At 37.1% G+C, this 23758-nt stretch overlaps 1 protein-coding gene across 1 annotated transcript in view; it reads left to right on the top strand.

Annotated features, from left to right (window-relative positions):
• Positions 1-1402: 1402 nt before the first annotated feature.
• The window catches only part of LOC121327099 (calponin-3-like), a 27372-nt gene continuing 5016 nt past the window's right edge, over positions 1403-23758 (top strand). The window contains exons 1-2 of the mRNA XM_041270901.1: positions 1403-1604; positions 15809-15933. Of these exons, the coding sequence (XP_041126835.1) occupies positions 1548-1604; positions 15809-15933 (182 nt within the window). The 5' untranslated portion in view covers positions 1403-1547. The remainder of the gene's footprint in view (positions 1605-15808; positions 15934-23758) is intronic.

The raw sequence follows: 23758 nt of genomic DNA, 5'->3' as shown, positions 1-23758 counted from the left end.
ACCTAAACAAGCAGTGACAGGGGCCTGGTTTCCACCTGATGCACCTCCACTTTACCTTAGAACGAAGATCCCTGTATCACTATTTTTAACATTAATACTAAATGATCTGCTGGGTAAATGTTTATTCTTGATCTTATAACTTTACCAATAACTTTTTTACACAATGATTATACCAAATGAATCATGATATATTGCTTATTCAAAATGTGTGTTTGAGAGATGGTAGTGCTAATCAGGGTCTGTGAAACCATCCAGAAGTGTTTGTGGAATTTGAGGGGGTGTACTAGTGTTAAATATTATTATTCATTAAGTCTATTTGCTTATCTTCATTACGAAGAAAGATTTGTCTGTCTGTCTGTTCCTTTATGCATTCAGACCCCACAGATGCCATTGCCACCAAACTTTGCATGGCCTCCTCTGTCATCGAGGGGAAGGTCGAGGGCTATGTTTGGTTCCAAAGTTTTGATCCACGGGGTACTTTATTTAGTAACTCAGTTGCTGGATCACGACAGTAGCAGTGTATCTCAAATTAAAGAAACCCACAAAACAAACAAAAAAATAAAATAAAAAAGAACAAATTTTAATAAAACTTAAAAATGGCAAAAACCAAAATAAATTTTAAAAAAGTTTAAAAAAAAGGGAAAGGGGTCCGAGCGCATTGTGCAACACCCTAGATCTGTAACTTATAGAAACCATAAGGCTACTGTTCCCCAGTTTGTCATGCTTGAAATATTGAAATATTGAATTTCCCCAGGCAACGGCGTGTACTTCAACTAGTGTGTAATAAAGGCAGGATATACTGTGATGGTTAGTATAACTTTCATTTCAAAGTCATTTATATTTTTAGTAAACCGGACATGATATATCTTGACAATTTTACTTAGAACTAACATTTTAATCTTGTGTTTTCTCCAGAATAGAGGTAATAATCTATATTAAAAATACCAGGAGCCCATCCAATAACATTTACAGCTTTCAGCTAGAACACTGCTGGAATAGTGTTAGCAACACAATAATGTGGTCTTTTCATCTGCCACGTTCCAATGCATGTGCATTTAACTTCAGGGTAGATAAAACTGAATCTACTGTGTCTGCTACGTTTTCTAAAACCTAAACTATACGTGCATTTACAACGTTTTGTTTTTTGGATCTTCATAATAATAATAATAATAATAATAATAATAATAATAATAATAAAAGGCTGTAATCGTTTCAGTATTAACGTCTCTGTAGAATATATTATTATGAATGGTTTTCCTCCTCCTTGCCCCATATCCAGGAGATCCTTACACAACAAAGAGAGCGTGTATGCAAAACCGCTGCCTCTGATTGGTTTGATGCGCTTGTCAATTCTCGTGCGACATTTTTTTGGCTCGAAAAATGAGCTACAACTTTTAATCTGCTGAAGTAACCGGGATAAGCGAGCAGGATAGTGCAGGGACTGCAAGCATTGCAAGCGCACGGAACCTATTGAACTATTTATCTCATAAAAGGAAGAGTACATTCTATTTGAATATTGACAGTTTTCCTTCAAACTTGCAACAAAAATGACTCAGTTTAACAGGGGACCAGCGTACGGTTTATCTGCTGAAGTAAAAAGCAAGGTAAGAAAAAAAGGGAATTGAATCCCACATCAACTGAGATTTATTTACGTTGAATGGGAGCACGACGGAAATAATATCGTACATTTCCACTCGGAGTAGCAACCCATATTTTAAAAGCATCAGAATGGAGTTTATTTTCGTGAATGTAACGATTTTGAAACGAGTCGTATTGGTTATTTAACGCAAAATTTTTGCGTTTAAAACTGAATCCCACATCAAATATATTGCTAAACTTTTGCTATATATATAGCAAATTTTCGTATATATATATATATATAGTCGCTATATAATATATATATATAAAGATATATATCAGGGATATGTAACACGCCCCGCGGTGTAACTTGAGTTTGAGCCTTTACAATTTTCCAAATTTCTGTTAATACTGCGAGACACAAAAGCTGGGATAAGGGTCGAGCCAGGACGGGACCTAGAACATTGTATTGTTATTTTGCTTTTGTTAACGTTAATTCGTTTTGTTTTTGTTTTTGTGAGTGTTTAAAATAATTCATTGGCGTTTCTGTACATTCCTTTTTTTTTTCTTGAAATGATTGTATTTCAGACCAAGTTAAATTTGCAAACCTATGAATGCTGGTCACAGAGTAGTGTTCTGCTTTCCTTTGTTGAATTGATTGCGAGGGCGGCAAGATAAATAATTAAACATAGAGGAAAGTCGTTAAAAAGGACACAATGCATATTACGTTTATATGGTGAACTGTATACAAATGTTATTACTATATATATATAATAGATATATATATATATATATATATATATATATATATATATATATATATATATCAATACTGAGGTTAATTATGGTGATTTTATGTATAGATCAAAGCATGAAACCGTCAATGTTTATCACTAATAGTGTAGATGGCGTGCACTGAGAAAACACTGAAATTGATATCATTAATCAATATCAATACCAACTGTATATAATATCGTTATCTGGTCAAAGAAGTAGGCACATTCTAAGCATGAATGAACCCAATTACAAGGCCATTGTTATTAAAGTTACAAAACGCTGCAAAAATTACAGAAACCCCATCTTCACAGTGATCTAGAATTATTTTATATCCAATCCCCATCTAGAATGGTGGAGTTTCTGTTTCCAGAACGATTTACAAACGCCCTTTATTTTTTCAAGGATACTTTTGCTTTACAAAAAAGTGGATCCCAGAATTTCTGTACTTCACATTGTTGCGGTATTTTGATCAGAAGTTCTCATTAAAATTATGGAACCAAAAATATTATATAATACAGTATCGTTACTGATATTCTGTTCAAGTAAGTCTAATATTTAAAATATCGACAATACCTTTTCTCTGTACAGCGGCTCGGGGGCGGGGGGTATAGGGCTTTTCTCCTTCTTTATCGCATTCCTGAAACATTACATCACCATTCTTTCTGAGGGAGCCCCCACCAGGCAAGCAGTAGTGGAGACTAATTGTGGGGGTGCTTTTTTTTTTTTTTTCCCCAACTATACTTGTTGGATAAAGTTGTACTGGATTAGGTATTTTAGAATAGTAGTACAAGTTTTTATGTAGGTTTCTGCGAATTTAAGTGCTTAATTGATGTAATAAAAGAGATTTAAAAAGCTCAGTTTTGGTACAAGATGCAACTAAATAGATTTTTTTTTTTTTTTTTTTTTTTTTAGGAATTAAAATGTGATGTTCAATTTCTAAAAACGGTATGACTTTTTATTAACATATATAAAAAATATACCAGACATTGAAATATCTTTATTTTGATATCCCAGCAGAAGTGTGTGCAAAGCTAATTCCGAAGTGCAACAGGAAAATAGTAGAGTAATAGTGAATGAGAGGTTGAGATTTTATCAGAGTCCGGGTGCAGAAAGAAATGTCTTAACAAAAATAGTTCAGGGCAAGATAAAAGCCAGACAGTCAAATGGCATTCTTTTAATGGGTATTCCAGGAGCTACTGCTGTAGGAGCAGAGACCACATGCGACTGTAAGCTGCTGCCCACCACAAATTAGTAATCGCATAACAAGAAGCAATTGCTCAGTTAACAGAAAAAGCCAACCCTGCCACGTTTCATTTTTCTGGGGGTAGGGATCTCTGCTGCTCATGCACAGAACAAGGCCAGCCCCATGGAAACATCAACAAGTTTATCTCTTTATAGTACCAATACCTTCACACATGACAGTGAAACGTGACACACTGGCTTAAAAAAAAAAAGAGAGATTCTGATCAAAGATGCTGCTTCTTTCAGATGTAAATTAGGCCTTAAAAGCCCTAGTTTTTAACTAAAGTTTTGGGTAAATTAGATCTTTTACATTACATTTGTATGAGCGGATACAGTAGGAATCATGCAAAGATTTTTCTAAATCAAGTTTCTGGTTTACTGTTAACAAACAATGGTCACAAAGAATTGGCTCCAGAGCACTTTCAGTTAGCGGCTTGCGTCATCTAATAAATATTTTAGTATTTAATATATACTGGACACACACACACACACATACAAAAAACATCTAAATCTGATTCTGGAAAAATTGATCTGTTGGCCAGTGTTTAACATAAAGGATTTTATTTGTTGGCCCACAATGGCCTTAATATTTTTGGCAGGTACTGATGAGAGTCGAGGAGCGGGCCTTACATTTTGTATTATTCACTTTCTTTTCTATAACTTAGTTCCCTAAGTCCAAGTATTTTTCACAGCAGTTGCCAGCAGGCTGAAAAGCATATTGTTTTTTGTTAAATGGAAATCTGTTTGTGGATTTGCCAACAGTTGAACCAATTCTCAGTGATGTATGAAGAGTAAATGGAAAATTAAATGCAATGATGCAGTCAGTTAGGAACTGTATGTGTGTTTACATGTCAATCAAACCTTGCAAGAAGCCCCATCTTTGAAGAGCTCACTTTGTATTTTGCTTTCATACTTTTCTAATTTCATTACCTTATTCTTTAATATCAATACTTTGTCACTATCAAATAATACTTCAGGTAACCTTGACGTGATCTGGGAAGCCAGCGTATCATTTCATGGTTCTTGTCACCAGCTCCTAATAATGAAAAGCTCACCTGACCACTCTGTCCTTTTTGATAGAGATCAGCTCTTGGAACACACAAGTACTCTGAATCAGGGCAATAGTGAGTATGGAGAGAAACATAACTATATGCATTATCTTAATTATATGTGTATGTATGTGTGTGTTTATATAAATCTCTTACTCCACCTGATTTAAATAACCAGTGTACTGGATGCAATGTACATACAATAGGGTTAAGTAATTGGTAAACTATAGTATAGTGCGCAACAAGGCTGAAGCAGTAGGCTCTTTCTTAGTCACAGAAGTTTAACATTCAGCTGGAAACAGATGAATAAGAGATTCAGAAAAAGCTTTAATCATTGAAGAAGATGGCATGTTGCCACCGAATCCCTAGGGCAAGACTGAAAGATGAAATGCTGAACTATAAACTAACACCTCCAATGTCAACCCTAAATAGGATTTCAGAAGATGTTTCAAGATCTGTGATTTATTTATTTTTTTATAGTGAAAACATACACATTTAAAAAAAATAAAATAAATATGAAGTGAATATTATTGTATTGTATAGAGGGACTCTGAATTTAACAGACAGTTGATCAATGGGGATATTCCTGTGATGCTTTTTGTTTGTATGTGGTCAGATAGCAGATCACTGAAACAGTGCATCAGGATTTCCCTGCAAAGTATGACTTGTAGTCTTTACTGTGTGTGTTTTGTGTTTTGTTTTTTCTCTACATGTTTAGCAGGTAATTCAATACATTATAAATACAATCTTTAGTTGGAGTGTAGAATGGTTTTGTTTTGTAAAAGGAAAAAGGCCATTTCTTCAAAAAAAATGATAAAAAATAGATGAATCCATCTGCAACTTTCCAAAATGTCTGCTTGTTGCTGCATTGATCTCTGATCTGCTCATGTTTCCCATGTGGTTGCTAAATTGCTGCTTGGACACTAGCCAGGGGACTGTGAATGGAGTCCTATTCAGATGTCCTCCTTTGAAAAACGGCTTGAGTAGAGACATTGCATTGGTAGTTAGTAACATAACAAGGCCGTGAAGTTAAAAAAAAAAAAAAAAAAAAGGCCTGTAGTGCATTCCTCCCGAGCTCGCTAAGTACACTGCTCAAATGCCATTAGCACAGATGAGATTATTAAGTAAAATCTGCCGACATAAAAAAAAAAAAACATTCCAGGTTCAAGTTAGCCAGGGTCTCTGTATAAATTCACACATGTGCATAGTCAAGGTTTAAGCCTGTACTGCATCTGAAAAGTAGATGTGGAAGTGATTTCCCAAAACCATTGTTGTGGGTTTAGTACAGATAAATATGTGTTAAAGACTGAAGGAAGCCCGGGAGGGTCAGGACGAGGCTGTTCTAATGTTTGGATCAAGGTTATTGAAGGGTGAAAAAATCAAGGGTGTGGGAGAGGACTCCCTCTGCTGAAGATGATACATGGCATCGGCTGTTTTTAAAAGCAAACACTTTAAATAAAATGCAAGACCAGTAATCCCAACCTAACCTTTAAACAAATGGTTCAGTGTTCTATTAGTGCTTCCAAGGCCAGCATTCATAATCCCACTGGTAAATACTTGTCCTACGGTGCTACGATTATTTTGAATCTGTGAATAATCTTTAAAATATAATTTAATGCTTGCAATGTATTTAATGTACTTCAGGTTACTCCTATGGAATTTTGGTGGATGAATATTTGCCATTATTTTAGAGTTACTGAATCATGGAGCTTACTACAACTGGGCAAAAGTTTTGCGGCACCCTATATAATTAACAAATTTTTCTTCATAAAGTCGAATGAAATCTGCTGAATAATGTTATGTTAACATATTGAATTACATGTTTTCCATATACTTAACAAAAAATGGACAAATTGAAAAATGTGAAATCTAACATGAAATACTGTACTACTATTATGGCTTCTGGTAGACGCGATATCTTTTTGTAGTTTCTTTGACTACATGATGTTAAAAAGATCTAAATTATGCTCATGTAGTTTATATTTTTTATTATGCCTCAATCATAATATTCTAGGTGATGCAAAACTTTTGGCCATAGCTGTAGGTTGGTTTCAAGCTTCTAGTTTTGTGTTACAACCATGTTCTAAAACAGTGCTGATGAATTCTGTATTTACATAAGAATACAATATGCACAGGTTTTGGATATCAATGTGATATTTTATCCCTGTTGAGATTTTTTAACAGTTATAAGTAAAACAGATTCTAAAATAGTAGTAAAGTATTTCAGCACAAAAAGTATTGAAATATTCTGGATTAGCTCAATGTCAAAGTATTTGTAATAATTCAATTTTAGGAAAGTTCATTGTTGAAATCTACATAATGGAAAGTGCTCTCAATAAAACTCTGTAATGTAAAGGTCAATTTAGAACAGATATTTTCCTAACTGAGATCATGTTTCAACCCTTCATGGCTTGATATACCAGTTCTCCAAAGTGTCACTTTCAGGGCTCTTGCAGGCAAGCTCAAAGCAGGCTGACACAATGCGACTAATTGTGGCGCAAATAATGTTTGGAAAATGTGTGCTGGGAACAGGCTGATAATAGTAGCATATGACATCACAGAAACTCAATATAAAATCATTGTTTCCCTGGTGAAAAAAATTGAGCAATGTTTTAGGACGAAATGTGCTCTTTCTGGAGAAGGTCAGGATTTTTACGCCATTAGTCAGTTGAATACAAGGCCCTTGACAAATTGGATCTAAAGATTTGGGGGTCAGTCTAATTTTGTATTGGACTATTCTGATTGTCACTAAAGTCAAAATTATAGCTAAGCATCCACGCCTAAAATGAATAGTGATAGAAGTACAGGGTGTGACAATAATATCAGCGATGTAGGCACATCATGATGAAATGGTATGCACTGGAGATGGACATAGACCTAGGGCATGTCTGTATACATTTTGGTAGATTTAGTTTTGTAAGTTTTTAGGAAAAGAGTGGAGGGAGAGGACTGGTGAACTGTATCAGATATTGAATCAAGCACAAATTCCCTCTATTACTACATTATCAGGTCTGTTGAGCTCCAAGGCAAGTTAATTATTCATAAATAATTGTTGGGCACTTTGTATCCTCATTATTTTAACAACTGAAATAGAATCTTGAATGGTTCCGTTTTTCTTTTTAGGAGTCTGCAATACTCCTTAAGTTTGCAGGGAATTTGCATGGTGTTCAGTGCAGTTGATTACGTTCTTTAATTATAAGCCTTGAGGTACCAGTTTTCAAAGATTGTTTGCACCTTGGTATTTTGGTAGAAAATGATGCATGCTGTCTGGATAGCTATTGTTTGTGACAGCAGGTATACAAGGAATTGCAGACCCAATGCAACTAAACCTTTTGGCTACAATCCTGATAACTGGGTTGTTCATACTTCCTTCAAGAAACAAAACGTGTCAGAGTTGGGTTCTGTGGTTGATAGTCTACAATCGTGCAGACTTCATTGTACTACTGAAATCGATTTACATTAATCAGCTCTCCTCTGTGTTTGTTTTACAATAGTAAGAGCCCTGGGTGTCGTACATAGAGGATGTAAAAGGTGGTGTTATTTAGATTGTAAGGCAGTGTTTAAATTTGTAACTTTTACTTCCTGAAACGGAAGCCATTTGTAGCTTCTGTGTAATTTCTTTCTTAGCTTGCTGTACAGATGTTGCCTTGTTTCTGCGCAGTCAGCAGGAAATACTTTTGGGGCTGCGTCAGGGGTTTGATTCCTGCGGGATAAATACATGGCTTTCCGGATTTCTTTTAAAGCAAGAGTTTAATGATAACATTGAGTGGAAAAATGTTTTTGGCTCTCTTCCTAGAGACTGTCTGCTTGAAGGAAATGATCACTGTATGCACAGAGAGTGGGGAGCACCCAGCTCCTATAGAAAGTCCATGTTAATGACGACCTTATTTACTATGAATTTTGGTTTATTAAAGAGTTTATTTTATTCCAGTCTTTAACTCCATCTATTTTGTTGGATAGAGGAAAAACCTATTCACAGGACAAAGCCAGAACCAAACAATGAGGCGCTGTAATGCAAAGTCTCCCAAGCACCCTTAAGTTGTTTGTTTCTCAAATACATTTTTCTTTGTTAAAAACTATAGCAGTTAATTACAGACTGCAGTAAACTCTTTGAAAATATGGCCCTAAGTAAATGTCTTGTGTACAACTTTGGCCCAAAGTTTTGCATCACCTAGAGTTTTAGGATTGAGACATAGTGTCTAGTGTCTACAGAAAGTCTACACCCACTTTTAAAATGTTCATCTTTTGTTGCCTTATAGCCTGGAATTAAAATGAATTAAAATAGTGTTTTGTTTTGTGTTTTTTTTTCATTTATCTACACATCCTACCCCACAACTTCCAAGTGAAAAAAATATTCTAGAAATTTGTAGAAAATTAATTCCAAAAATAAAAACTAAAATAGCTTGGTTGGAAAAGTTTCCACCCCCCTTGCAATAGCAATCCTGAATTGGCTCAGGTTTAATCAAACGACTTCAGAATCACCTGAACGACTTCAGAATCACGGCCTCCACCTGTGTTAAATGGTAGTGATTCACATGATTTCAGGATAAATTCAGCAGCTCCTGGAGGTTTTCTCTGCTGGGTAGTGCATTTCAAAGCAAAGACTCAACCATGAGTACCATGGCGCTTTCAAAAGAACTCCGGGACAAAGTTGTTGAAAGGCACAGATCAGGGGATGGGCATGAAAAAGATATCAAAGGCCTCAAATATCCCTTGGAGCACGTTCAAGACGATTATTAAGAAGTGGAAGGTGTATGCCACCACCAAGACCCTGCCTAGATCAGACTGTCCCTCCAAACTGGATGACCGAGCAAGAAGGAGACGGATCAGAGAGGCTATCAAAAGGCCAATGGCAACTTTGCAAGAACTACAGGCTTTTATGGCCAAGACTGGTCAAAGTGTGCATGTGACAACAATATCCCAAGCACTCCACAAATCTGGCCTGTATGGTAGGGTAGAAAGAAGGAAGCCATTACTCCCAAGAAATTCCACCTTGAATCCCGTTTGAAGTATGCAAAAAAAACACTTGGGAGATTCTGTAGCCAAAGTTTTGTGATCTGACGAAACTAAAATTGAACTTTTTTGCCTAAATGCAAAACGTTATGTTTGGCGCAAACCCAACACAGCGCATCACCCAAAGAACACCATCCCTACTTTGAAGCATGGTGGTGGCAGCATGATGTTATGGGGATGTTTCTCATCGGCAGGGACTGGGGCACTTGTCAGGATAGAAGGGAAAATGAATAGAGCAAAGTACAGAGAAGTCCTTGAGGAAAACCTGCTGCCCTCTGCAAGAAAGCTGAAGCTGGGACGGACGTTTACCTTTCAGCATTACAACGATGCAAAGCACTCAGCCAAAGCTACACTGGAGTGGCCAAGGAATAAAAAGGTAAATGTCCTTGAGTGGCCCAGTCAGAGCCCCGACCTCAGTCCAATCTCAAATTTGTGGCATGACTTGAAGATGCTGTCTATCAGTGCTCCCCAAGGAACTTGACAGAGCTTGAACAATTTTGTAAAGAAGAATGGTCAAATATTGCTAAATCTAGGTGTGCAAAGTTGGTAGAGACCTATCCCAACAGATTCGCAGCTGTGATTGCTGCCAAAGGTACTTCCACCAAGTATTAACTCAGGGGGGGGTGAGGCTTATCCAATTATGATCTTTAAGTTTTGTATTTTTTAGTATGTATTTTTTTTCTCAATAAAAACTTTTTTCCCCTTAACAGTGTGGAGTATGGTCTGAGAAGTGGGAAAAAAATCCTAAATGCATGAAACAGAGATGCTGACACAAAAAAATGTGACAAGTTCAAGGGGGTGTAGACTTTCTATAGGCACTGTATATAGGAACATAAATTAGATTTTTTTTATTTTTTTTTTATGTAATATCATGTAATCAAAAACTACAAAATCATATTACAAAAGTCTACCGTGAAAATAGTAGGACAATATTTCATGTTAGATTCCTAAATGTCACATTTTTCAATTGTTGTCCCTTTCTCATTCAGTATATGGAAAACTAGAACGCGGTATGTAATTCAATATGTTAACATAACATTATTTCGCATGTTTCATTCAACTTTATGAAGCAAAATGTGTTAATTCTATAGCATTAACTTTTGCCCATTGTTACAGTAAGCTCCATGTTTCTGTAGCTCTAAAACTATGTGTTTATGATGTTTGCAATTAGTCACCAATATTGAATTATTATATCTTTGGTCTATCTAACTTTTCCTGGCTGTGTGCATCCTCATTTTGTTCAAATCTCTCTCTCTCTCTCCCTCTCTCCCCTAGTGTTCATTTTTGGACAATATAGTAAAATCAATGTTTTTTTTACACTTTTTTTGTAAGCCATTGAAAATATAAATATCTTACAAATGTACTCTACTGTATGTGATCTCTTGTTTGAGACGTCAGTGCCAAGTTGCAGGGTGATAATAGTAATGCTTTGAGCATGCAGTGACAGATGTTCAAATGTATAATCTGCTTTGTTCTAGGTACTAACCCCCCCGTTTGAAGCGCTCACATTATGCCAGCACTCTTCATAGCTAAGTCCAACAGACAAATGTTTAAACAAGAGTGCTTGTCCAAGCTTCGTGTTTACAATGGTGCATTGTAGTGTGCATAGTACTTATTGTTCTAAAGCTTTAAGAATTTTTAATTGCAGCTTGAGCTGTGTACAAGAACATGGGATATATGTAAAATACCACTCATGAAACAGACACTGTCCCATTGGATCTGACAACAAAGTTGCATTAGTGACTAATGCAGAATTAAAGCTTGGATTTATATACTGCATAGTTTTGATTAAAGACTAAATTAACACTATTCAACAGGTCTATGGCAGATTATTTCTCAAACTGAACGCAGTAGGGATTCAAGGAAATGCATGCACATGGATTAGGGAGTGGTTAACATGTAGAAAAAAGTACTGATTAGAGGAAACCACAAAATGGAGTGAGTGGATTAACATGGATCAGTATTAGGTCTTCTGCTCTTCCTAATCTACATTAATGACTTGGATTCTGATTCTGGTATAGTAAGCAAACTTGTTAAATTTTCAAATTACATTTAATATAGAAAAGTGTAAGGTACTGAACCAGACAATAAACATTACCATTATAAATACCATATGGGAGATACTGAAATTGAAGTTGACAGTGTGGGGAAGCGGTAAAAAAAGACCAACAAAATGCTCGAATATATAGTGAAAAGTGTTCAATTTAATTGGTCAGGCTGGAGAGGCTGGGCTCTTTCCTCCAGCACAGTCATGCTCCCTGGGGGACGGGCCGTGTCTCAGCTGCTCATTTTCATTCAGTTCTTCAATATTTGGGGGGTAGGTGGCAGTGCTCCATTGTGGGGTGCATTAATTATTTATTTCTGTTCATGGTTTGGCGGCCTGGTCTTTTTCGGGGGAGGTGGCTCATAGCCATTTCCTATCTGCGGCACTGGGGTGCATGTAACACTTCATGTTTTTCCAGCGGGCCTCGCACAGGAAGCCATCGGGCACCCGCGGATGAGGCCTCCGGCCAAATTTATCTTTCACTTGGGGCCTGTGCACCAATCATAGCTATCGGCACTGAGCGCCCATCACAGTTCATGAAATCATCTGCAATTTGCATCAGTAAATCACTCATTGCGGATTCTCCGTGCTGAAAAGATGATGTTTCTCTTGTTGATAGTTTCTACAACAAAGTGAAAAACATACCAAAACAAAAACTGCCTAATATCTTGACATTGTTTCGATATTTAATGCTTTTTATAAATGCATTTAATCAGCAGTGTTGTGCATGCAATATGTTTCAGGTTATCCTCATTTAAGTTCTGGTTACTACAACCAGATGCTTTCTTGAAGGGAGAAGGAGAGTTGCACTCTTAGGCGCCCAGATGGTTCTTTTAGTTACTCATTTAATGTTGCAAAGTATTTCTTCATTAGTAGACACGTCTTTAAGGAAGGTCTTGTGTCCAAATCGAATCAAGCTTTGTTTGTATAGCTATGTCCTATTTTCTTTGTGGGTACGTGTGCGTGTCTGTTTCTTTTCATGCATAATTGTATTTTAAAAGATGTGAAAGTTTTTGTATGATCCACCCGATTATCGGAAGTCCAAAAGAAAGTGTTAGCAGCTTGGTTCATTTTGGAGGTGCGTTGTCCTTAGATTCTCCTTTTGGTAAATGACCCAAATGTCTTGCCTTATGATTGATACCGTTCTGGGTCAGAGGTAATGGGATTTTAACCAGCATATTCACTAATGAGTAAAATGTGTTCCATAATGAGAGCTTCCATTTCCAGCTGGCACACTTCTTGATAGATTTGTATCTGTAAAGGGGAGGTTCTGTAACTACCCAAATATACAACTGTCAATGACCTCAAAACATGAGATGATTTAACCGCTTGGTTCTAAAAACAACTCTTAACAAGGGAATAATACTGGTAAAAGGAACTGATTATGTACCAGTTTTATAGAAATCTAGTGTGTAATGTAAGTATATCAGAAGTGACGGACTGTCCTTGAGTAGCAGATCTGTCCTCCGTGGGAGTGTTGTAGAGCAGACAGCCTGTCTCCATGAGCTCATTTTTTAATTTTTTTTTATTAAAGTTTAATGTGCAATTCTATGGTGATGGCTTTCAATCCATCTGTACAATCAAACTGGTGAGCCTCTGGGGTAGGGCACTGTACATCATTGGAAATCGGATAAGCCATATTTCAGTGCATAAGCCAAACCCTGGAAGTGACTAGTACTGTTTAAGTTAATTTTATAGTAAAACCGGTAGGCTTGTGAACCTGTCACTCACTTACCATACATTTGTATTTGTCTATATCGGTCTAGACTTTGAATAACCAGGCAGATAATTGGTTTCAGTCTATCAGAGCAATTTCTTTTTAACTGTTCATTAACACAGAATACTGTAGAATAAAAAAAAGTAATAGAGATAGATAACCTTTAGTGATGACAAGTTTGATTTCCATTACATGAGAGTAGATGTTGAACGTCATGCTGATTTGAACTCTGCTCTCGCCAAGATAAGCACCAACTAAGACGTAGCTTTGCAGTAAACTAATGTGATCCATCTGCATCTCCATCCATTTGCATTGTTTTCCATCTGATGATGTAGATATCCTTCTGTCTGGTGTTGATTGCTGAAGTGTAATGCTGACTCTAGGGATCAGCTCCTTTTGCCTCCCCAGCGCATCAGCACACACGACGGCTGCTATGCTGGCTCCGGGGATCAACCCAGTGTGGTCTCCCCAGCCCATCAGCATCAGCAACTGTCTGGATTGAGCTAAGTAGGGTACATCTCTGGGGTCTTCAAGTGGGCACCTTCCATCCTCTGTGTTTCGTTGACTAGCCCATGACACCTCAAGAGGGCTCAACGGTGATTCTGGCATCACAGCATCACCCCCCTCCATCCTCCACTCAGCCCAGCTTACTTACCGTTACAGCAGTGTTTTTTTTTTTTCTTTCTATTGTGCTTGAGATCCCCATCCAGAATCTTTCCGTCTCAACCACAGCTAGTTGCTGCTTCTTTCTGCTGCTTCAGATAAGTTCTTCTAATCCTCGAAAAGCCACTTCCACTGGGTAGACTGGGACTCTCCATCCTCGCTGTTTCACTTCAGCAGCTAGTTGAGCATACCGAAGTCCTCTCATATGCCTCATCCACAGCATCTTCCCATGGCACTGTTACCTCTACCAGATGAACAAGGTGTGCTGATCCAGATCACAAGACAATGTCTGGTCGAAGGTTAGTGGTGGCAATCTCAGTTGGAAAAATAAGCTGTTGACCAACATCTGCCAGGATCTTCCAGTCTAGCAGCTTCCAGTTGTCCTGGGTGAGGCTTGGTTTTAACACCTTTTCTTGGTGGTTGCTCTCCTGGATGGAGAAATATTGTATTTTGTGTGTAATGCTTTGATGGAACTGGTGGCAACTTATTGGTCAGGGTACGCTTGTCTTCCATTGCTAAGGCCAAACATCACAGCACCTGGTCATGGCGCCAAGTAAACCGTCCTTGGCTAAGATCCACCTTACACCCTGTCAAAATGTGCCTTAATGTTGCTGGTGATGAACACAAAGGACATGAGGGATCCTCACCCACCCAGAGGTTTAGGTTCTGCAGTGATGGGAGAACATGATATGCTGATGTGATGAGGAAACTGATCCTGCTCTGTTCCATTGTCCATAGGTCTTGCCAGCCGATCTTGCGTTGTTCCACACTTTCCCATCTCATCCATTCTCCCTGCTTGGCCTGGGAAATGGCCTTTACACACCTGATCCTCTCCTCCTGCTTTTGCACCTCATTGACTACCAGCTTCCTCTGTTGAGCTGGGGTTGCCTTATGCCATGTAGGAGGAGCTGAACTGAGACCAAAACCTCCTTTTCCATGCTGAACTTGCCCCATAATATCTCCAATTCGAAGGGCAGCCTTAGCATCTTCCACGGCTTGCTTTCCCGTCCATTTTCTCCCAGTTTTCAACACAGGTGCTGCCTCCCTTACACATTTGTCGCATGAATCTACTAATGTCATTTCCAGTCAGACTTTGGCGCGCTTAAACTCCTCGGTTCAGAGACTGGTAGCTGCAGTATTCCTTTACATAAAGTCTCACTCTGCTGAGGCAGCATGGAACTCCCAATCATTTCCTGATGTATGAACTGATTTAAATCTTCCAGCTTCTCAACTGTTGTCAAGGAAACCTCGTACACAGTCAGTGTCCACAGCAGTCTTGGCAGTAGACCAAACTGAAAGCACCAGAGTTTGCCTGGTAAAGAGCTGCTGTCTATGCTCTTCAACCCTTCCAGTGCTTGTTGTCTACCTTCTCCCACATGAACTGTATCCTTTAGATCCCCGTCGTACCATCTCCCTAGACTTTTCACTGGCTTCTCGGACACTGTTGGTATTGCCTCACCATTAATATAGAACTGTGTAAAGTGCCTTTTTACCTCTGAATATTTTTTTAATTGATCTATGAAACCATTTTGGCCCTTTTTGTTTTAGATTTTGATTTGTCTGTGGTAGGGCGATTGCCCTGCACGATAGGTTATTAGTGTTGATGTAATTTGTATGTGGGAATGGGTTTATTGTGTATCGTTTTGGAGTTGATTTGTTTGATTGAATTATTGTTTACAGATGGGAGTTTGGAGCCACTAATTTAGTTTTATTTTCTGTCCACAGATAGCTCAAAAATATGACTCCCAGAAGGAGGAGGAGCTGCGTGTTTGGATTGAGGACGTCACTGGCATGCCGATCGGGGGGGAAAGCTTCCAGAAGGGCCTCAAGGACGGGGTTATCCTCTGCGAGTGAGTATATAGAGCACTGTTGTCTCACTGAGCTGTGGTGCTGGGTCCATATACCTCATCCTAACTTGTTAATCTGTTTAGCAAATATTATACACTGGTTTCTTTAACAACTCCTATTCTACACAAAAAATTACATGGTCGATGCAGTAGAACCTTAATATTTCTTCTTCCAACTTGGCTGGAATTGAACAGATTTAAAAAATAGATTAAAACTTCTGTCTGTCAATTTACATACTATTTACTAGGTTATATACCAGTAGAAACTTTTTCATTGGTAAGGTAAAGGTATCCATTATATGATGCAAAAATAAATTTCAATTGGTAAATTTTTATACCCACCCACCCACCCACCCACCCCCTTTGGAGTTTTTTCAGTTTGTTGTGTTACAACCTGAAATCTTGATGCATTTAAATGGGATTTTTTTCCCTTTGATTTACACAACCTGCTCAACACTTTGAAGAGGCAAGAGAATTTTTATTGTGAAACAGTTAATGGGGGAAAAAACAAAACTCAATTGTCTTGGTTAGATAAGTATTCACCCCCCTGAGTCAATACTTGGTAGAACCACCTTTGGCAGCAATTACAGCTGTGAGTCTTTTGGGGTAAGTCTGTACCAGGTATGTACATCTGGATCGTGCAATATTCGCCCATTTTTCTTGGCAAAATTTTTCAAGCTCTATCAAGTTGGATGGGGGTTGTTCGTGGACAGCAATCTTCAAGTCTAGCCACAGATTCCACTGTGTAACAATTTTTTTCTTTTTTTTTGTTCCTGGGTAGTAAGTGTTATTTCCTAATTGCTTATGCCTCAAAAGTATAGAAAATGGCTATTATTCCCCACAAACTTTGCTTTTGTGACCAGGACAGTGATATTTCAAAATATCACTATTTCCAATGGGAAAACGGGCAAATGTGTGTCTTTTTGTTCACATAAAGTCAGAAAAACCCAACATATGAATCCAAATTAATATGTATTTATACTAAAGTAATACAAAAATGACTACAAAAGATTTAGAAGTGAGTAGTTTTTCCAGATTTACGATTATACTGTATTTACAGTATAATCGTATAAATACATGTTAATTTGGATTCATATGTTGTTTTTTTCTGACTTTATGTGAATGAAAAGACACACATTTGCCCGTTTTCCCATTGGAAATAGTGATATTTTGAAATATCACTGTCCTGGTCACAAAAGTAAAGTTTGTGGGGAATAATAGCCATTTTCTATACTTTGAGGCATAAGCAATTAGGAAATAACACTTACTACCCAGGAACAAAAATTGTGTTACATAGTGTTCTCAATCGGATTCATCGGACACTGTAGCACATTCACTTTCTAGTTTTTAAGCCACTCCAGTGTCGCTTTGGCTGTGTGCGTGGGGTCATTGTCCTGCTGAAAGGTGACTCTCTGTCCCAGTCTTCAGTCTTTTGCAGACTGAAGCAGGTTTTCCTCAAGGATTTGCCTATATTTAGCTCCATCCATTTTGCCCTCTACCCTGACAAGCTTCCCTGTCCCTGCCGAGGAAAAGCATCCATATTTTCAAAAATGGCTTCCTTCTTGCCAGTCTTCCATACAGGCCTTTTGTACTTTATCCCAGAGTTGTTTTGAAAGCTCCTTGGTCTTCATGGTAGTATCTTTGCTTTGAGTGCACTACCCAACTGTGGGACCTTACAGAGACAGATGTATTTAATCTGAAATCATGTGAACCACTTTTATTGCACACAGATGGACTCCATTTAACTTATTGTGAGAATTCTGAAGGCAGTTGGTTGCACCTGAGTTTATTTAGGAGTGTCATAGCAAAGGGAGTGAATACTTATCTAATGAAGACTTTCAGGTTTTTATTTTTAATTGATTTGTTTTTTCACCCTCCCCCACCAACCCATTTTTTTCACACATTGAAAGTGTTGAGTAGGTTGTGTAAATCAAAAGAACAATTTTTTTTTATATATATATATATATATATATATATATATATATATATATATATATATATATATATATATATATATATATATATTTTTTTTTTTATCATTTTAAAATAGTAAAGATTTGATCTAACTATTTGTTTGAAGTCTGGACCGGTTGAACTTTTTAACCATTCCAAGGGTTAACTGACATAATTCCATTCTTTATGACTGTACATTTGTACAAGCCTTATCATTAACTTCAAAGCGGACAAGGTTTTCTTAAATGAGATCCACTCAATATATTTTTTGAAAATAATCTTAATAAATTGAAAAGCTTTTTTTGCAAAGATTGTATGCAAGCATTGCCCCTTGCAGCTGTTTCTAATGTAATTATTATTAAGAACAGTAATTTGGAATCTGATACCACTACATCAAAAAACAAACAAATGTACCGGTATTTAAACTTGGAAAAACCAGAATGACTATGCCTTCTCTTTGATTTATAAGCTAAAACGAGAGAAGTGTTTTCAATTTTTATTTTAAAGTGATTGGACCGAAATATACCTATACAAATATACATGGCTAGTTCTGAATTGTGATTGTTAGAGTGCTTTTCCCAATTTTAAGCATGTTGCCTTTTAAAGTTATTGCGTGATAGTTGTAAGTAAGCGATGAAACTTGCATTTTTATAATCAGTCCTTTATTGTAGTGTGACTGGATTGTGTTCATGAGCTTGTCCTTGGCTGGATTGTGCTCCTCTGGCAGTTTATCATGTCCGAAAGAAAATGCAAAAATAAACAAAATGCAACATACAATCCTAACCTGGTAATATTAACCTAATAAAAAATAAACAAATATATGAAATTGCAGACTCACTCACTCACACACAAACAAATCAGTTTGCTTTACTGATAATGAGCTGAAGACCAAAACTATTAACACTAGAAGCTCCGCGGGAGTCATTTTGGCGGTTTTTGGTTTTAAAATTAAAGTTTCTCCACTCATGTAACACATATAGGGATGTGCGTTCATTAGGGGTGGGTTGGAGTACTCCAAATAATTTTATAATTACTCAAGCACTAATTAATTACTCAAGTACTCAAAAAAAATGTTAATATCTCTTAATGAATGTAAGTGCAATATATTGTGGCGACCCGGTCAGTTCAGGTTGGCAGGCTTTTGTTTCATCTGGTCCTGTTCATTCACGTTATCTATAATGTTCGAGGGTGGGACCATACCATTAGTTTCGTGTTTGTGTGTGTGATCCGCTGTTGGGTAGTGGTCCGCTCTCTTCTCTGTGTGTGAGGGGACTGATGGAGCCGGAGCGTGTGTGTGTGTGTGTGTGTGTGTGTGTGTGTGGAATAGCGCAAACAATTTTTAGGATAGACACAAGGAAGGATTTATTGTTTTGGTGGTGTAGTCCTGACCCAAACATGGACCCTGTTTAATTAATAAAGTAATTTTGATAGCACCTGAGTCCCGTCTCCGTCTCCTGCTTTGAGCCTCAAGGGGGTCTGTACAATATTTTATTCACATATACCACCTTAACACTAGCCACGGGAGTCATTTTTCAGCAGAAACATTTCGATCAGAAAACTACAAAGCTGCAGGCTGCAGCAGCTCAACCTGGATTCTGTGCTGTACTGAATGACACATGCAAGAGCTACCACGTTACTTTCATTTTAAATTAAAAACTTTCGTTTTTACAGTTTTGTATATACATGTACCTTTTAACACACCAGTTGCTTTTAAAATGTTTCTTTTCATTATATTTTTTTCATTTTTTGAAGTAGTGCTTTATTTGTGGTAAGTTAGAAAATAAACCATTTTATGTTTAATTGTTCATTTATATACTGTGTTTTGGCTGTGCAGATGTTTGCTATGATGTGCTTGAATAAAACTTTTGAGTTGTATCGGATAATTGCTTTTCATTTTTAATATTGATGTTTAAAATGTACCGTCATAATGACTGCCGACAGCGGTTTTAGGTATGAGTATAACCGTGGCGGCTCTAGTGTTAACGTGGTAATTTTTGTGGCGCATATGTAGAATATAGAATATTTTCTGGCATTAGGTTCACATACTCGAAATTAACCCTCAAGTGCTCAAGCACTAAATTACTCATAATTCCGACCTCCAGCGTTCATGTACCTTTCTGTCTGTATGCATTAAATACTCACAAAGCATGAAATGCGGAAGTGCAGTAAAGGAGATGTATTACATTATACCTAAAAGCCCCAGGAGCAGTCACTTTGATGGCCACACAGAAAACTATTGTAGTTTGATTATACAGAATGGTATTCTGCTTTTATTATTTTTGTAAGTCTGCACAGTCTGCAATGTGTTTAGCTGTAACTAGATTTGTCTACTCTCTGTCTGAGTGAGTGAATGACTGATTCACACTATTGTTTTTCAGTCGGCCTTTTGAAGGCTGGCTCCTGCTTGCCAGGTGCGCTTTTTTGGTCAGTCAGTTAGCATCAATTAGCATTTTAGTGAAAAAGAAAATACCAGAGACCGTGGAGTTTTGCAAAGCAACAAAATACGGAGTTGATGTTTTGGATCAGATGGCACAGAAGTATTCCATGAAAGCTGGCTCCCGACAGTGGTCTGTTCAGGCGTTTTACAATGTATTGGACCTAGCAGCCGTTAACTCCTGGGTACTTTACAAAGAATGCACAGAGAAGAATTTGCCAAGGCAAGAATATATTTTACAGTTAGCATAGAAACTTCGCAAGAAGCATTTGGAACAGAGGGAGACTGCCAAGCGTGTACCCACAGCTGATGCTGGCAACCCCACTAAGAGACACCAATGCCAGGTTGGCAAGAACAATACGAATAACAATTTGGACAGCTGTGCCCTGTGCAAAAAGGTGGCTTGTGGAAAGTGGGTTGTGCATGTGTGGAAAAGCGCATTATCTGTGTTGATTTGTGAACAGCCTTAGACTCAAGGTAAAAGAATACCCTTTTGTCAAAAAAAAAAAAAAAAAAAAAAAGAAAAAAAAAATTTGACTTGTTGTGCTGCTGTGCTTCTGTAAAGTTTTCTTGTAAGTTTATCTACATTTGTTCAGTTGCTTTTGCGCATCTGATAATAAACTGATAATTAACCATCTGTTAAAGTTATTGCTATCGATTCAGTTTTAAAAATATGTATGTTGTAAACCGATGTCTGTTCAGATGTATATTTATTTACTCCTAGTGGTTTATGTTTGAGCACTGGACGAGATTGTATGTATATCCATATAACCCCTATTTAATCAAGAAAAACACTCAAGACTCATTCATCTGAAGCTTTACGAATCAGAGCAATGCTCCTTCGCTTTATTAAAATGCTTTTAATATTGGAAAGGCAGTTTGCGCACACCACCAAAATCCATAAACATCCAATAACAATTAGCGTTTCTAAGTTAGTTGCAAATTCAGCATTAACACTTCAATTGGCATGATACATCTCCATGCATCAGTGCAGCTACCGGGCCAGCTATACATGCGGTCTAAAAAAGCACCCACTTCTATATTTCAGTTCATTCAATATAACACTCTCTCAAAAACTAAAACATAGTTTCAATACCATATAGCAATGCAACCAATACATGTGAGATATAATATTGTAGATAATATGCTTACCTCCTATTACAAGGAAAAGTAGCATGAACAAAGGAATCAGAATTGTCTTGTGGAGATCTGCAAATGATGGACCACTTCACTCTGCCAAGCTGAGTCTTGATTGTGGTACCTCATTGTAAAAGACTTGAGGCTTTATAGGTTTTTTGTCTCCATTGAAATACATGGAGAGACTTAATCAAGTCCAATTATTAATTTGTTTAGACATTTCTTGTCTTTCTTTGGCACGCAACAACCTAAAATTTTAGGGCCATATGCCAATAACTTTCCAAGATATGACACCTGTTCCAAACACTTGACCATCTCATCCGCTCATTTCTCGACCCCTCCTCTATCTAAAAAGTTAGGTGAAACATAGTTCACAAGACCCTTGCTATTCCTTTATTTTATATGTGTATACAAAAAGAATAGTTACTTTGAGTATATAGTGTTGTTTAAAATATATACAACATTATTAGTTACGATTATATTGATTATATGTATTAATGTCTAAGTATATATTCCCTCATGCCATTCTATTCTTCAAATTAGTTTTCCTTCTCTCTCTACAGGCGTGTGCATAACAGATATTATAGGGAACTTCCATCTTATGTTTTTCTAATAGAGTTTCTCTTCATGGATAACACCGTGTAACAAATTTTTTATTTTATTTTTTGTTCCTGGGTAGTAAGTGTTATTTCCTAATTGCTTATGCCTCAAAAGTATAGAAAATGGCTATTATTCCCCACAAACTTTGCTTTTGTGACCAGGACAGTGCTATTTCAAAATATCACTATTTCCAATGGGAAAACGGGCAAATGTGTGTCTTTTCATTCACATAGTCAGTAAAAAACAACATATGAATCCAAATTAACATGTATTTATACTAAAGTAATACAAAAATGACTACAAAAGATTTAGAAGCGAGTAGTTTTTCGAGAATTACGATTATACTGTATTTACACTTACTACCCAGGAACAAAAATTGTGTTACTTAGTATAATCTATTTGTTTATTATTTAAGTGTAAGATTGTAATGTCTCTGTCCTATGAGTTTCTTAACAGCATGAACTCAGCTGAACTACGGCCGACCTCCTATTTTTTCAGTAGCACACAAGCCAGCTAAAACCGGTTCGCTAGTGGCGCACCAATCTTCCTAATTTCCAGCGATAATTAATGTCTTTTAACAATGTTCCCCCTTCTTCTAGGGTGAGAAGATAATTTCCTTTGTTAAATTTTAACCTTGACGCTATAATCTTTTTGATAAAAGAATTATCGTTCTGCGTGCCAACTATGCCTCCCTTTACCAGGCACGGCTTTCTCTAAAAAAACAGGCTCACAGAAAATTCGGGAAGAAAGTTCACAAAGTTTACCTTTTTCAAAAACCTACCCTCTACTTTTAAAATTACTTTTTATTATTTGTTTAAGCTTCTTATTTTATATTTCAAACATCTCTTTATGTTGCATCATCTTTAAACTAATGCGAACCTATCTTGACGAGAAACAATTTCATGCATATCATCGTAACAGGCAGTGTTAAGCATATGGTCTTACACGCACAAATTGTTTATAGTAAAAAGCAAGCATATTATATAAACCCTATTTCAACATTTTCAACATTTCCTTAGGCTTAAAGGGTGCTATAGAGACTTAGCATTCAATTCTGGGAATCAAGCCTATCTTGATAAGGAACTGCCTAAAAACTGGCCACTTGTATCAAACTACTGCATGATTTTATATAAAGAGAATACATAAGTGTCACAATTAATAATTAAAACAGCATTAAGCGTTACTTTTGATTACACACTTACATAATTTTCCAGACTAAAGATTACACAAACATTACAAAGGATTATAACACATATTATTGCATTAATACATTTCATTTTTTAAATCATCCAGTCCATGTCCAGGGTTTCAGCTCGCTCCCAGCAGGACTCCACTTCAGTTTCAGGTTCAGCTCGGGTTGGCTCAGCGAACACGACAATAGGCTCTCGAATCCACCGTCTCGCATCACAGGTGTGAGTTGCCATGGGCTTGACTTTGTACCTACAAGACACTTGTACACGCTTAGCAGGGACACCTTCCTCACATTCTAATTTTCTCAGATGTGCCCATTTTACTAAGTGACCCTTTCAAAACTCATGCATTCAATCCTTTTAATATATTTTTGGGTTTACATTTAAATGAGAGAAAGAAACTCCTACAGAATCATTGCATTCAAACAAGATTCTACAGTGTTTAGCCAAATGACTGCATGCTGGACAAAGTCTGGGCCCAGTCGCTGATGACTTGCTTTGGCACATATTACAT

The sequence above is a fragment of the Polyodon spathula genome, chromosome 14, assembly GCF_017654505.1.
Source record: "Polyodon spathula isolate WHYD16114869_AA chromosome 14, ASM1765450v1, whole genome shotgun sequence".
NCBI lineage: Eukaryota > Metazoa > Chordata > Actinopteri > Acipenseriformes > Polyodontidae > Polyodon > Polyodon spathula.
The sequence above is the reverse complement of the archived record's forward strand: the minus strand, read 5'-3'. Positions and strand labels throughout refer to the sequence as shown.